Raw genomic sequence first — 16,986 nt, 5'->3', positions numbered from 1 at the left:
GCAAACCATCTCTATCTGTCTCTGCCTGTGAGCCCTTAACACAATGGCCAAGTTCCTGTTGTGTGTGTTCCCCCTGGGAACAGTTCTGCTGTCTCTGCTCAGCTGGACACATCACCAACCCACAGAGTTTCCACTGAGAACTCAAATTACAGATGGTGTCCAACTTACTTCATCTAGATAACTAGATTCAATCAAGAATCCTTTCTAAAATTGATGTTAGAAAAAAAGAACTTTTAAGAGTGTGTATAAGTGTGTAATTCAGATTTCAGATCTAATTTATTTGCCCTCTGTCAGTGATAAAGTCATGTTACAGACATTTGCTTTTTAGTACATTGCCTGGGATAACACAGCCATGATTTTGCTACGTTAGCATTCCAAACTTCTTTGCCAAGCCAACCAACAAAGTAATGGACAAGACCTTTGGTTCACTTATATATTTATGAATGGAAAAAGTCATAATGTAAATTTACTCATTAAAAAAACTTGGGTACAAATTACACATACATAAGACCACCCATTTTTTGATTCACATGGACACCTTAGACCCAAACAACTCATTGTAATAGACTTTAGTGAGAATACTCCAGGTAAAGATTACAACAATTGGAAGCATCTTGGATTTTTAAAAAAGTATATTTCAATACATAAGTTTGTATGCATGCTTTAAACAAATATAGTTCAAGAATGAGCAAAGAGTCTAAACAAAAAGTAATATGACCAGCACTAACATTAAACTTCTCATCCAGATTTTAATATGTTAGTCTAACGTAGTGTTAGTTACCATGCTGTACTGAAAAATGTAATGGCACAATCTGATCATGGTTCATTAAATATTATACCCTACTTCCCCATAATATTTAGGCTGGTCATAAAATTAACAATGCATAAGTAAATAAGTATAACCAGTTATAGAGAGTTGCTTGTTTTACAAATTGCCATCAGGTAAGACATACTGTCCCCAGAGACTTAAAGAGAGATGGACATTCAATCATACCATTAAAACAGTATGGCCTGAAGAAATGGGCACATTGTTCTGAAAGTATATTAAGACAATTCCGTTAGCTTTTAGTTACCCCTTGTAAATAATCATGGTATGACTGAATACAAGACCCAACTTTGAAAAGCAAAGGATTTTAATCGGCATAGTGCATGATTGATTCAACATAATTCCCAGGAAACAAGCCAGTTACTCGATTGCAAACTCCTTCATACCAGCCGTCGTCGTTCTTCTTTATCACATAAATGATTGCACCCTCCATAAACGACAGCTCATCGTCTTTGTCCTTTGTATAGTCATATATAGCAACAACTGTGGATTGAACAGGAACACATTTAGCATTTTATTAATAGCACCAGGATTAAAAAAACAATTGCACGTCAAAAAAAACCCAAAAACGTTCAAACACTAGTTTGCTGTCCCGGGATTTTCCATAATCAACTCACATGCTTTCCCTCTTGAATATTAAGTCCAGAAAATGAAATTTCACTTTCCTTGCAACATTAGCTATCAGAAAGAAGTGGGTGGGCCTACACTGAATGCTCAGTTAAGCTGCTGACAGAGAGGTTCGACTGACTGCAACACAGCACAATGGACCACATGGACAACTATGAAATAACTGACTCCATGAGTGTGGCAGCCAGTTCTGGTCAGATTACCTCAAAAGCATACAGACCCCTGTATATAGGTCTCTTGATTACAACACACTTTTAAAAAAAAATAATTCAAAAATCATTCCACTAGGGCCCCTGCAGCTACGTAGTGCTTACTTCAGTGTGTGATTGTGCACACACAGCTGCACAAAGCCTCTGCACAGAAATGGATGGTCCTTCCTACAGACCTTCTACGTGACAAGAAGTTCTGGCATTACTTTTCAAGGAGCTGCAATGAGTGCAAGTGTAAAAGTTACTGTAGGAGAAAGTAGAAGTGAATTTACAGCAACATCAGCTATTTTTCAGTACCTGCTTGGTGAATACATTGCTCTTGTCAACCTCTAACCCACTGTGTGCCAGTAACAAAGCAGAGATCTCTCTAAGGAAAGCAAATGTCACCACCAACAATACTGGAGTTATAAATAACCACTATGAATACACAGACTCTGGCCATCACAGCCTTACCCTTCAAAACAGTTAATACGGATTTATGCAACTGATCAGCTTTATGAATTCCAAGAATCTACTATGTTACACATTTATATATTCTCAGAAATTCGATATATTAATGCCTAGCAAGTAAGGATGTGCTGGATCAGTAATTTTCACCCCACAGGTATGTCCTGCACACAGTCCAGCTCTGAGTGAAGGTGGAACACAGGAGCTGTGCCACCACAGTTACCTGCCCCATTTTGTATGCACACCAGGCAGATCATGAGAAAACTGGCAGCACTGCTGTTCACAAAATGGTTAGTGCCAGAGTACAGACACGTTCACAGGCAGGAAATCTGCACCTCCATTATCCATGGGAAGAGAAGTTTACTATATGAGTTCATACCTAAGCACAGTTCACAGTCTGCTGATCTGGACTCACTGCTAAGTGTCCAAGGAAGCCTCACAACATATTTTATAGATCAAAGTCTAATGATCCACTCTAGCTCTATGGTTTGATGGGATAAATAGAGCTCGGCATTTGTGGCCTTTTTGCAACACTGTTTCTAGATGGTTGCCCAGAGGTAGCTACACACAGGGTCGAGCTCAGCAAAGATGAACACCATCCCATTTACATCTGCTTCTCCTAACAAAGCTTTTTTCTTCCATCTCTTCATTCCCTTCAGATGCCATTAATTCTCTGACACTGCACAAACGCAGCTGCAATGTTTCTCTTACCTTTCTCTATATAGTTTTTAGGTGCCCAAGCAGGATCTCCATCCGCATAGGGATCGCTGTACTGCACGACAGCAGCCTCCTCATCCTCGTAATCCACAGGGGGTGGGGGTGGAGGAGGAGGAGAGTCATCAAACATCGGCATCTCATCGGGAGGTGGAGGAGGGGGAGGAGTCGGGCTATCCGCAACTAGAAACGTTTGGAGATTATTTTTTTTTCTTAAATCAAAACAGTGCGGAGATGCAAACAAACCTGAGGCTGCACACTGTAAATAAAAGGGCTGGGGAGGGGGGGGACAACACACACAGCATGCACTATAATACCATGCACTGATTAGAAACAGAGGCTTTGTAGTAACAGCTACAACACGCAACTCTATTCGTTATTAGTGGTCAAATCTACGAATAAATGCTACTAGAGTCAAAGCACATGCTGCGGGGCGTAAGCTGAACATCAGCAGAGAGGAAAGCTTCCTGCTCCAACGTCCATGCGCTGAGGGCTGCAGCGTGAGCTATGGGAGGACTCGAGTGGCACCCTCTGAGCCAGGCAGCAACAAGCCTCTGGACTGGGCCAGCAGCTTGGTTGGTTTTTAACAAATCCTTTGTAACAATCACTTCAATCTGTTTCTGAACACTGCTTCCTTGGATTCCTCTCTCTCAGAGCTAGCATGAAGGGGACAAAAATATCTGGTGTGCATCATAATAAAGGGAAGATTCTAGTGTTTAACCAGGTAAGAGAAAGCCAAGTAATCCTTCTGCAGAAGAAAAGCTTTTGTACAGATCCTTATCTGGCAGACTAGCTTGTGTGTGTGTGTACACATTCAGGATTCGGTTAATAAATAGAAAACTACAACAGGCAGCTGCTGGTCTTAGGGAAAAAGTGCTCATGGAATTAAGTGTATAATCCAAAATGTCAAATCCCTGCCTTGAGATTCTCCAATCAGCACAATTACAAGTTGCTTTGGGAAAGGGAAAAAGAGAAAGGCATTATGGTACAAATCACTTTTAAAATCAGTTCATCAAATCAGTTTCCAGTAGCGTTCACAGCAGCTGACATTAGAGGAGAGAGATGGCAAGCTCAGATGCAAGACACCAAGACACGTATCCTATTCCTTGGGAGCTGTGGTCCACCTCACATGGACCCAGGTATAAGCACTATGAACCCAGAAGTTACTGAAATTAAGTTACTGTCACTAAAGTCAACTTTGTTACATAGCAATACAGGTTCATTTTCAAGAGATTTGGGATTCTGCACATTGAAAACATAGGCTGAAAATCACTGCCCTAGGCAGGGTTTGATGGAACGAGCCATCAGGTTCCAGAATGTGCAGTTCCAGCACACTACACAAATTTTAAGAAGAAAGCCAAGCTACAGAGCAAGGAAAGAACAACATTGCACTGAGTGGAGCTTCAGCTACCACTAGTTAAAATGGCACTGGAGATTAGAAATACGGTTTCTGCTTGCTTGACTACCCTTTACTTCACCCTGGCCACTACTCCAGTGGTGACTAAACTTGCTCTTCACCCCCATACCCTTGACAAGGGGCTTGAGCAGAGCTCCCAGGTCCCAGCTGGGTCAGACTGGCTGTGCTATTATGGGGGAAGCCAGAACTGCTATGAGGGAGCAGGAACCAGCAGAAGCTGCCTCAGTCCTGGCATCCAGCTCACTCACTACCCTTGAAGAGCCAATGCTATTTTTCACCTGCAAGCTCAGCTCCTCTTCAGCTTGACTAGCTGACATGTACACCCCACAGCTCCCTCCATCACTTAGACTGGCTGACACTGTATCAGTGATTCCTCTCCCATTACAGAAGCCCATTTATGTCACTTGGAGACAGACTCCCCAAGTCTTTGGCAGAGTGAACACTACATCTTGCCCCTGTTACTGAACAGCACTCACAGGCTTCATTAATCCACTGCAGACACATGACAACACCGTTTATGAATGGATTGGTTTTGTACAGTATTTTTGGCACATCTTTCTCCCCTTAACCTCTATCTGCAGCCAGGGAAAAAACAATATGGAAACAACAATCCTTTGAGATCTTGAGAAATCCTTACCTTAAGAAAAGCAAAAAAAATATTTTAACATGCAAAAAATATATTGTATTTAGTCAACAACGAAGTTGCGTATTTGAAAAGAAGAGAAGAGGGCAGGAAATGCAAGTGTGAAAGCACCAACACATAACCCTAACTGAGATGCAGTGCAGAAACTGCAAGCTTTATGGAAAACATTTAAAACAATTCAACTTCACATTTAAACAAGGGAAGAGAATGGAACAGAAAATTAGACAACTGCCACCCCATGAAAGTATCCTCTCGCCTCCTGGATTTTAACCTAGACTTTTCCTGGATCTGTTCAGATCTGCCTAAGTTCTTAGGCAGACCCTAGGATAGCATCTCTTCTCCTAAGGGAGGGGAAGAAAAAGGCATACAAAAAACCCACACTAAATGAGAAAGGGTAAAAGGATGAGTATTTATACAGCTCCAAACTGAGATATCTTCTCTTGCATGTATCCCCATCCCTGTTCTTTAAATTGGGGACCAGCAAACTACGTTTGAAAGGACTGGGTGTGACAACACAGCAATTTACATCTAATCATTTGTCCCTGGGCACCAGACATACTGGAAAACCTCTCTGAAGGAGACACCCATGGTTTGGGCACAGGGCGCAGGAAAAAAGGAAAGGCACTGCGTAGTTTCTAAGCTCCCTGGCCTTGTTCTCTGAAAGAAGTCCACAGAGCAGAGGATGTTGCTTTCCATACCCACAGATCTCTATGACAAGGAAGAAACAACTCTACCCACATGTCTCCCTAACTCCACTCCCCCAGAAACTTCTTGCAGAAAACAAGGCAGCTGAAAGTCTAGCACAGAATGCCAAGACTCAACCACAGCCTCTACAGGCAGAGCTGCTGAGCGGATGCGCAGACTGCCACGTGCACCGCCGGCCTGGAACGAGGCAGCAGCAGCTCAAAGCCATATTCATTACATAACCTTCAAACCCAAGGGACTATTAAAGAAAGAAAATTAAAAGAACAACTCCTAAGACCAGATTTCAAGCTTCAGCTCTTTTGGTGCAATCTCATTCACAAGTCAGTTTGCATTTTGTTGTTGCACACACAAGGAAGTCTGTTCTTTTCACCTCTGCTCTCCCAAGGGCTGTGTTATCTCCAGGAGGATGATACTTGGACCAATTCAGAAGCAGGTATCAATTTTCTCAAGTTTATCTGCCAGTGAAGATATTCTGTAACCTTCATCTTCAGCAGGTTTACCTCTACACTTCGAATTTTGGAAAGGTTTGTCAACACAATTTTGTGGCACACTATTCTACATCAATGGGATTATTATTTACCTAGCACACCAGCAAAATACCTTCCCTTCAAATGGGAGCCAGAGAGATGCCTCCTATCTCTAGGGGAATGCTCAAAACACAACCACTTAAAAGCTCTAATGGGAAGCAGAACAGCAGCACTACTCAGGTCTGGGGGCCCCTAAATGGATGCTGGAGCTATATACCTAACTGGGCAGTAGTAGCCCCTGAGATCCTAGCAAACCTCCAAATGGTTCCCAAGCACTTGAAAAACATTTTTTATTTCCTTCATACCCTACCTACATTGCACTCCATCTGTTGTTTACAGATCTGCAACATATTCCCACAGAAATGATATCCCCAGATCAGGAACATGACTTTACACCTGCACTAGCACTTGAGATAGTACCACTCACCTGGAAGGAATCAAGCAGTAATGGTAAAAGCAGAGTTACCAGTATAAAACACACCTTACAGCACAGATCATAGCTAGGAAGCATCTCTCTGGCAAATCTAACATGCAGAGCTATGCTGCAAGAAGCTCAGCAGGGAAATCTGGCTAGAGAGCACACAAAAATAGAGAATAAAAGGCTGCTGAGAGGAGAGAGGCCTTACAAGCTCCTTTGTAATGGCATTAGATCTCAAGACTGCATGTTTTCAATTGACTGCACAGCTCCTTGGAAAACACTGTAGCATTGGAAATCAATGGTTACACAGTACTTATTTTGACAGTCTCCATAAGCCTTTCTAATAAAAACTAATCAATTATCCCTAGTGCAAAAGGCAGGATGATTCAACACAAAATTAATATTTTCAATTAAGATATATTTTTATAGTCACACCAAACATATGCCACATTTCACACCATTATTTCTATAATAAATTTGCAGTTCCAGAACTTAAATGGGTGAGTAATAATCATGCATGTGTTATAAAATATTGAAGAGTGTGCCCTTCAGCTCCAATAGCATATTGACACTAGAATGCAAGATGGTATTAGCTTCTGGAAAAGGAAACAAAATAGAGTCTGACTTGCCAGCCATGCATGCTAGAAGAGAGTAGGCTCTACCCTTTAACAGCTCAGCTTGTCCAAACTTACTGTTTTCCTGCACCCTGGCCACGAAGCCTGTGAGAGGTATCTGTGGAGTCAACTGAGGCATAGGGGGAGGGGGTGGAGCAATAGAAACTGGTAGCAACACACACACCATATATGGGGGAAAGTCAAACGGACAAAGAAAAAAAGAAACAAAAAGGAAACAAACAAAAGCAGCCGTCAGTAACGAGGACCACAAAACAAAGTATGTAAAGAACAACAAGAACACGCACACACAAGAACCTTCTTCAAGCTTGTGTTTCCAACAAGGCTGAATTCATGGTTAGCCAACCAAGGCTCAAAAAGCAAAGCGTGCCCCTGGGTTTAGCTGTGTGTCTGCAAGCTCTCAGGGTGTGCATGTGAAGGTTCTTGCTCTGTCACATGTTTGGTGTGCTTCACCTGGGGAGCACATAAAACTCAGCTTTCGTCTTCCTGCGGAGTAAGGATTACTCGAATTTAGTAGGTGTCTTTTCGAAGTACGTTACTAGAACTAAAGATGATGTTTCAAAGGATTCTTGACTCCTTCCCTAAAATAAAGGAGGAGCTCTGCATCAAAGTGCAGCAAAGCAGCACTGACAACACAGCAAAGACAACGACTTTGCAACAGGAACAACGTTCCAACATCGATACTACAGAGAGCACCTCCCACCGTTTCGTTCTGCTGGGATGGGGCAGGGGGCTAGCTTACTGTGCTTTTGTTTTGCATAGAATAAAGGACCTTGTTGCTTGCTGGTAGAAAAAACAGATGGGTATAGAGCAGAAGCCTTCTGTGGCTTAGAGGGCACTCATCAACCTAAAAGGCTGGCAAAGGCTTCAACTGCTACAACTGCCTACACTAGCTCCCCAAGCAGCACTCGCATGCTCATCTTCTCTGAAGTATGTACCTATCTGGTGAGTTATGAGACATGTGACACACAGCACCAGAGCTCAGAGATGCTAGGCTGACAGCCCAGATGTTCAACTCTTCCCTGCACAGGTAAGGAGGAGGCGTGGGAGCAGCAGGGCAAGCCATTCCAAGTATCAGCTCTGTCAGGATGCCTCCCCCCTTGAAGCACCAGGAACAAAAAAACACAAACCAAAACCCCACCCAGAAACCCAACAAAACATCAATTCATTTGTTTATGCCATGTCCCCTCTCAGTGGAATTTCTTTTGCACTGAAGCAGAGAAATTCCTATGAAGGTGGGAATTCAGCAGGGTAATCCAGTTGGAACCAAATTTGAAAGAGGTTCTGTACTTCCAAGTAAGCAACAGTTTTAAATAAAGCCATAACTAAGATTAATGTTTGATGAATTAAAATGAAGCATTTAGTTCATTACAAAGCCAATAATCAAATAAACTGTACGGGATAAATGACCAATAAAAGAGGGAGAACAAACAGGTGTCTCACAAAATTGAAGTAAACATCTAAGAAAAACCAGAATATTCATTAGCATGAAAAGTAAAACCTTAAGGAAACATGGGACCTGGGTTTAATGTCAAGACAGTAGCACTAAAAAAATTAACCACCAGTTACAGAAACAGAGGAAAACAGTTTCAAGTAGAAAAACACACCCATCAAAATACTGTTTTTAAAAAAGTTGACAATCAGTATTTTGAAAACACCAGAGAGGCCAGATTAAGAAACAGCACCTGCATTTGAGCAAAAAATTGCTTTGGACAAATGTAAACGTTCAGAAACATTGGTGTGCACAGCATCTAAGACATCTGAACTACTCCCAGAAGTAAAATCCTGTTTATTCAATGGAACACAACTGTTCAAGCAGGAGGGAGTTGCTGTTATGGTGAATTAATTTGGAGGAACAGGAGTGTGGAGGAAAACGAAGGGCCGGTATGGGTGAGAGAGAGTAGGAAGGAAATCATGACTGGAAGAAAGAAAAGATAGGTACTGTGCATATTAAAACACTTTCTGCTAAATATAATACTTGTAAACCACTCAGAAAACTCCTCACCTCAGTGTCTCAAATATTTTATATGCATTCTTTCCTTAAGAGTTACACAACAGCAAACACTGGTCCAAAGAGACCTTCAACCCGAACATCAACATTTCTTTTTAAAAGAAATATCCTCTGAAGTTCAAAGAGTTGGCATGCTGAACACCACCAGCAGAAATCATTATATAACTATCACTACACTATCTGTGTCTGGTCAAAATTTATGGAAGCAGCAGGGAAGAAGTTCCCTGATAGAGCTTTCTGCCAACATTCAAGTAGATCCGTATTCTGCAGATCTTTCTGTGGCATATCTTGTTTGCCCTGTTGGGTAGGTAGGCAGGAGGCTGCTGACTAAAAACCTGCTCACTTGCCCATGGCATCAATCCCTTCCCTCATTCAACTCCATCTGTACTCCTACTAGTGTGAAAGAACAGAAGAGTCATCTGCCTTAAATGAGAGAGACTGAGCTCTAACAGTCGAACTTAAAACTAAGAACAAAGGAGAAACTTGAAAACAGGAAAGTATTTAGGAAAGAGACAGGGAGGAACTGTGTGTTCTGTAACATGAACATGAGCACTGTGCTCTGACAGTACTCTCTTGCCACTAGGCCAGTAGTGGTGGGACTGTATTACAACCATATTAGGTCTCCTGCAAAAAAACCCTGGGTTTAGTTTATGTTCTCCAAGCACACCTGAAATGCCAAGTATAATGTGCCTATAATTAGACAGGCAATCATAATAATTTCTTGTCATGAGTAACAGCAAACAAGTCAGAGGGGGAAACAGTGTAATTGCATATAGTGCAATCGCTGTACAACTTCAACATGGTTTTTCTTGTTTGTTTTTCCTTCTATTTTAGGAAAGAAAGCAGTAATCTCATTGACGCTTCTCATAAACGAATTAAAATGCCATGCATGCTTTGACAATAATTTTGCTCAAAACAGTTTGTGATTTCAGAGCTCAGCAGCTTACTTGAATTTTGAGAATAAAGAGGCCCGCCATTAACATGAGGTTGAGCAGAAAATGGGGCAGTCACAGAAGGATTCCGTCTGTATCCACCAGAAGATGCTGAAGAAGTGGTAGAGTTGTGTCGCGAGATTTGCCTGGTCATTGTGCCATACTGGGAACCAGGAGCTGAACCAGGAGCAGCTGAAAAGCATTAGCCAGAGGAACCAAGGAAAAGACTTAAGCAGAGCATTACTTGGGATAGAATGCAGAAAACAGAAAAAAAAGTCCAGAACATGGGAAATACTTGGTTACAGTTCTCTAATAATTTAAGGCCAGTAACAGGAGATTAACAGAAAAGCAAACATCCCTGTTACAATCAATAATGAGAAAAAACACACAGGACATACACCAACACTCATATAAAGGGCATTGAGAAATGCTGAGAGCTACTTTGAGAGACTGGATGGGACTGGAAAATTAAATCATGTTCCAGCTCCTAAGTGTATATCTCAGTAATACTCCACGCAATCGTATTCTTTCTTAAAAAGCACACAGAAAAAAAGAAACCACGTTCTGCTCAAAACAAACGTCTTCCATCGTGAACCCAAACTTGTCTCCAATCTAATATAAAATTGACAAGACAGGAAAACAAATGTCATGAGCTTCAGCCACTTGGCACATTCATCAATCGTATTTGCTAGTTGTGCTTTTATATTAATGGAATTTGCACTAACGAATCAGAACCACCAATGCCAACCGACACAAAGATGTCACTCATTCCTCATGACAAACACCCATACTTACCTTCCACACGTTTGTTGCACAAACTTTCAGGTTAATAAAACAATTTAAGTTCTCTTTTTTGGATTAACTCTGACAGAAGAATCACACCTTGCAAACTAGTGAATCTCACATGTTGTGGTCACATGAATCAACGCAATTCTCAAATGCAAAAAATTGTTTCGCAATCAAATGTTTTGTGCTTTTATACACATATATCATATAAATATATATAAAAATGCACACACACAAACAGTGAGCAATCAGAATTTTGCAGGCCTGTAATGCTATCCAAAGTCACTTTCACTTAACATTTCTGTAAGGGAAAGTGCAAAGGGTTATGTGGGTGAAAGCCTCCAAAGCTAATTTCATAATCAATTAATTTTGTGACAGGAAAGGGTGGGGTATTTTTCCTGTCGGTTTTGAAAAGCATTACCTTCAGATCCCACCCCAACTGCTACCTGTAGTGCTTGAAGCAATTTTTCAAGAACAGTAAGTTTGTATCCTCAAGTCTCCCAGTTTGACTCCTGCCTGCAGCACTACAGAATCAAACCCAAGCCACCGTGACAGACACTTGTGCTTCTGCCCACAGAACAGGATACATACATCACCCTCCACATCAGCTCCCATTTCTAAGCCAGGGTGCAACTGTTGTGGCTCAGTTTCAGCTGCAGGAGTGACACAGCAGAACACCAACATTCAGGCTGATTCTGAACTCCCATAGATCAGATTAATTGGATCTGTGCTTTATTTCATGCAGATAGCAGTTCAGATTAATTGGATCTGTGCTTTATTTGGACTGGATTTCAAGCAGATAGCAGCCTTTTTCTTATACCTTGAGCATTTACCTTCAGAGGCTTTAACCACAGGAAATTAGTGGAGATTAGATTTGTTTAAAAACAGACAAAAAAAATCCCAGAACTGATTTTTATACTAAAATCACGTAGGTCCCACTAAAAGAAAAAGCCCCCTAGCTAAGTCCATTAGGAAGAGATGATTATTGATTATGCAGCATGACTGCAATCACTGCAGCATTGACACAAGTCTCACCTATCAGACTGCCCAGCGGGAGAGGTGGTGGCAGTGGTGGTGCTGGTGGGACTCCAGGAGGAACAGAAATGGGTGCTAATAAAATAGTTTATATTCCCAATTAGGCCATATTATTAAAAAAAAAAAAAAAGGAAAGCAAGCAAGTAAGGGCACTTTATAGGCTTCTCAAACCAATACAAAACTTCAGCTTCAGCTGAATTCAAACTCAGATGATACAAATTCAAATTGAATTCAAATTCAGCTGATACAAACTCAAGCCCTGATCCTACCCGGGGTTTTGTACCTGCCAATCTTTATTCCTATTGATTTTTATGGGATGCCAGATGATAGTAAGATTTCATACCAATGCAGAATCAGAATACCTGGGAAAGTCTACATATGTATAAGGAAGTGAAGACTTATCATCTGAGAAACAGAGAAACCCCTGCAATAGCAAAATTATAATATGCCAAAACTCCACTATTTTCTTGTGCAAATTATCTTTATGTGCCTGCAAAATTCACAACAAACAAGTGACTGAGTTGATTTATTACCAAGATAATGATCCTACCATCTTATAATAAAGAAGGATCCTACACATTCTCACCACTCATTCTTAAAGACAAGGGAATGTGCTTTTGATGCTGAGAGATCTTGCACAGTTTCTCATTCATTGCAGATGGCAAAGTTAGCAGGGGATTTCAGAAGACAACACCTCCCAGTAAACATATGCATAGTTGCTGCTGCTTCTCAGGGCATCCAGAAATGCCAAATTGTAGAGAGGCATGTAAAAATATAGTTAAGCTTCAAAAAGATTGATCTGTCTTCTACTCCCCCTGTAATTCCTTGATTGTCTTGTAAAACCATGGACCAACAAAGGCATTTTAACCATCCGCTATTGGTCTGAGTACTTTTGGTCAAGAATTAAAACTCTGGATGTCCCTCAGCACTCATAAGAGATTTCCTGAGTAGGGCTGTGCTTCAGGACAGTTTCCACCCCACTGTATTCAGCCAAAATCCCTGTGCAAACACACACAAATAACAAGCCTCAGGTTGCCATGGGAAGAGTCCCACATACCTGGCCCGATGGTCGGCGGCGAAGGTGTAGGCACGGCAATGGGAATGCCAATACTGCTGCTTCCACTGTTCTCTCGACTCCCACTTCCTCCACTACTACCACTGCAGAAGGCAAGCACAAGGGATGAGCACAGCATTTCCTACAAAGGCTGATCAACAGTCACACTTCTTGTGTGAGCTCTGCTAGTCTAACTCGGTTACAGACTGCTGAAAAATCCCCTATAAAATGCCTCTGTCTTCACCTACAAATGCATACAGCTGATCAACTCTGGCTGCATTACACTCCTAATAACTGGAATTAGCTAAACTCATAAACATCACTATGAGTAAAATGTGCAATTAAATGCTTTAAAAAAATAATCAACTATACAAGTTCTAAGCAACAGAGTAACAACTGCAGGAGTAGTTCAGGGGCCTTGCAATAACTGAAAGTAATTAGCAGGGCCTGGAAGACTGGATGCCTAAACTCTAAATAATTTTTAAAAATTATTTATGCTGTCAGCTGAAGGAGCAATTCCTCTACTCGGAACAGAAGCTTTTTAACTGAGAACATCCAGGATAAACTGGTTGGGGTAAGGGGTGGGGTATGGTGCCCATAATTTTCGTTTTATCCAACACTCCCCTATACCCAAGCACACACTTTTTGCATATGAGAAGTTTGTTTCTATGACAGTCTGAAAGGCAACAGTACAGCCAGCTCACAATTTGCCTATGTTATCTGATATACAAATAAAGAGTATGCTTAGAGTGAAATAACATTTCTACACATGCTCTTGGAGGATGTAACACTTCTTGTCCACGAGGGAAGTGAAAAAGAACCAGAATTCAAGCAGAATCCATCCTTATTCTTATCTAAGAGCACTCCTCAGTTCAAATCTTGAATTTACTTGGATTAAATGGATAGTGTAAGGAAAAGTAAGTAGACAAGATGTTTTGAAGCCAAAATATCACTTTAACTCATCCATGTTAATTAAAGAGTACTCAGTGATGCCAGAGTTTATTTACCATTCCTGGATAGCTACAAATTGGTCAAGAGTCAAGTGCACATCATTCAAATACATCTTAAGAAAATAATACTGTTACAAAAAAGAAAATCAGTGATCTGAAACAGAAGGCAAGATAACTCCTTCAAAATTAGTGTTATGTCTGCTGAAGACCTTGATCTTGTCACCATGGTTGCAGCTGAATTTCTAACTGCAGTGTACATAAAATAGGATCTTGTGAGACGAGAGTAAGGACTACTCACAGTAGCCAGCTAAACAGACTAACAAGATCTTCTATGCAGCCATATTTAGAAATTATTTAATTCTGACAGTACTTCATTATCAGCTGTGTCCAAAATGCTCTCTCAGTCCCTGTTAGTGACCCACCATATTTAACTGACTACTGGGAGATTATAAAAAAGAAAAAAATTAATAAAGAAGCTCTTTAAAAAAGAAGCTAACCTTTTACTTCTAACTACATTGAATGCTTTCGTCTGTTTTTAACTTGCAGTTTGAAGCCTATGATAAAAATCAAATTGAAAAAACCTGAACCCGCTCAAGAGGCTCAGAGAAAGAGCCAGTTCTGCAATTCAAGAAAAAAAATTAGATTTAAAATAGGTACACTCAGGACACTGAGTCTGAAGACACTTCTTTGTGTTAGAGAAGTCAACAATGCAGTGAAGTTCTATTGATTCAGAGTAGTAGCATAGCTTACCTTTAGCCTTTCAACAAAAAGCCAACAGGCACAAAGCTTCAAAGCTTTTCTGTGACTTTAATAAGCACCAGCTTGCCAGGCAGGAAGGAGTTACTGTGAGAAAATGCTCTGCCTACCTGTGTGTTCGTGGTCTCTGGTTCAAGGAAGCTGTCCTTCCTGGACTGTGCTGACTGCCCAGCCTGGCAGGACTGGTCATGTAATCATTGGGGACCGTTGGCGGTTTGACTGGCTCCAGGGTTTTGTAAGGAGTATTTCGCCTGGTCAAGGGAAAAAAGATTTGAAAATGGAAAGAAAAATAATCAGAGGATCAAAAGGATAAATAAATGAAGCAGTAAAGCCATTTGTTTTCTTAAGTTGTTACGAGAGATCGGTGCGCAGTGACCAACATTACGGTATATTAAACAAATTCCACTGGGCAGGGTAGACAGGTCACAGTTAACTGTCTAAAGCACTCTTATGTAGACAGATCCACAGGAGTTAGCCTAAGTGTATAAAGTGGTCCAAAAAGCCTAAACTAAATTTACCGCCCAAACACATTCTTTGAACTACATAACCTAAAATAGCTCCATCTACTACAGCTACAGCTACATGTACTTGGCACTGGTGAGGCCACACCTTGAGCACTGTGCTCAGTTCTGGGCCCCTCAGTTCAGGAAGGATATTGAGGTGCTGGAGCAGGTCCAGAGAAGAGCAACGAGGCTGGTGAAGGGACTGAGCACAAGTGCCATGAGGAGAGGCTGAGGGAGCTGGGGGTGTTCAGCCTGGAGAAGAGGAGGCTCAGGGGAGACCTTCTCACCCTCTGCAACTCCCTGACAGGAGGTTGGAGTCAGGTGGGGGTTGGTCTCTTCTCCCAGGCAACCAGCAGCAGGACAAGAGGGCACAGACTCAAGCTCTGCCAAGGGAGGGTTAGGTTGGAGATTAGGAAGAGATTTTTTACAGAGAGAGTGCTCAGGCATTGGAATGTGCTGCCCAGGGAGGTGGGGGATTCACCATCCCTGGAGGTTTTCAAGCTGAGACTGGATGTGGCACTTAGTGCAATGGTCTAGTAATGATGGTAGGGTTGGACTCGATGATCTTTGAGGTCTCTTCCAGCCTGGTTGATTCTATGATTCTATAATCTGTGTAACATTCTGCAGTTACCTGTCAGTACACCACACATGACCAACTCTTTCACTGTAACAATTTCCTTTTCCCCCCACTTCCTCTCCCCTCCCTCTCCCCTCTGAATGGTTTCCACAATTATTCTTCGCTAAAGGTATTCAACTCATTAAGACAGGAGTAAGGCTGAATCAAGATTTGCAGAATGAGTGACATTTGCAATCACCAGTGCTTTTCCTAGGAGCACTGTTTCACACAGTAATCAAGCAATCTCATCTCACACAAGCACATCTGAAAGTGCCTCACACACAGATGAGCTTCACTGTCTCCATTTTGCAGCACAAGAAAGCAAAGCCCAGAGGCTTTCAAAGTCACCTAGCAGACTTGCATCAAGTCAGAAATACAACACAGACCTCTCAAGATCTATTTACCAGACCCATTACTACCTTAAGAACAGTGTGTTTATTGAACTGAATTGCAGAGCTCTTCAGTTCTCACCAGTAACTAAGAGATCCCTTGCAAAACATGGAATTTGGCAATGTACCAGCTAAGCAACACCAAAAATACTAAACTATTGGCATTTAATCTTTTGTTGAATTACTGATTATAACTGAGTTGGTAAGTTATACAGCTTCCTGGTATTTTAAGAAACTTCTTGACTTCCTTTTTACAATATGAAACATAACAGTATTAAACTTAAACTGTAATGATTTATTATTAAAACCTCTCAGAGGAAAAAGCGGAAACACTAGAATTGTTTGCACGTACTGTGGTGTTTGTAAATTAGTTTGTCTACACAGACTGCCACCACCTATAGATCTGCCAGAAGAGATCAGCTGTGGGAAAAATAGATAAATTTTGTATTCCAATTGTATGAGAGAGCTCTACATACTACCAAGTAAAATGACAAGCATGGAAGATTGTAAATGTGCTTCCAACAGAAATAACCTTGAAAAGTAGTGGTTTAAAGTGCTCTGTCTTAAAATGCACTGGCAACAGGAGCTACTGTTCAGCTCTGCAGTACTATCTATTTTTGCCTGTATCATTTTAAAATACTGTCAAAAACAAACCCCCACTACATCCTCAGGTTCAGCCAGGCATCAGCTTCTCTTTTGTTCTTCTCAGCTTCCCTGAAGAACTCAAACTCCTAAGCACCAAAGAAGCCAAAACCAATTTCTCACCATCACTGAAGTCTGATCCTTCCC

At 41.3% G+C, this 16,986-nt stretch overlaps 1 protein-coding gene across 3 annotated transcripts in view; it reads right to left on the bottom strand.

The window, feature by feature from the left end:
* Positions 1-419: 419 nt before the first annotated feature.
* The window catches only part of ABI1 (abl-interactor 1), a 55,707-nt gene continuing 39,140 nt past the window's right edge, over positions 420-16,986 (bottom strand). Inside the window, exons 4-10 of one of the 3 annotated variants that reach the window (XM_009074293.1) lie at positions 14,800-14,940; positions 12,987-13,087; positions 11,930-12,004; positions 10,124-10,300; positions 7,226-7,312; positions 2,821-3,006; positions 420-1,309 (exon numbers count right to left, since the gene is read on the bottom strand). In XM_009074293.1, the coding sequence (XP_009072541.1) occupies positions 1,134-1,309; positions 2,821-3,006; positions 7,226-7,312; positions 10,124-10,300; positions 11,930-12,004; positions 12,987-13,087; positions 14,800-14,940 (943 nt within the window). In that variant the 3' untranslated portion in view covers positions 420-1,133. The remainder of the gene's footprint in view (positions 1,310-2,820; positions 3,007-7,225; positions 7,313-10,123; positions 10,301-11,929; positions 12,005-12,986; positions 13,088-14,799; positions 14,941-16,986) is intronic. The other 2 variants (XM_009074294.1, XM_009074295.1) reach the window with 2 other exon arrangements.

This window comes from Acanthisitta chloris, unplaced genomic scaffold (assembly GCF_000695815.1).
Source record: "Acanthisitta chloris isolate BGI_N310 unplaced genomic scaffold, ASM69581v1 scaffold4075, whole genome shotgun sequence".
Taxonomy (NCBI): Eukaryota; Metazoa; Chordata; class Aves; order Passeriformes; family Acanthisittidae; genus Acanthisitta; species Acanthisitta chloris.
This window is presented reverse-complemented; position numbering and strand designations above follow the sequence as displayed.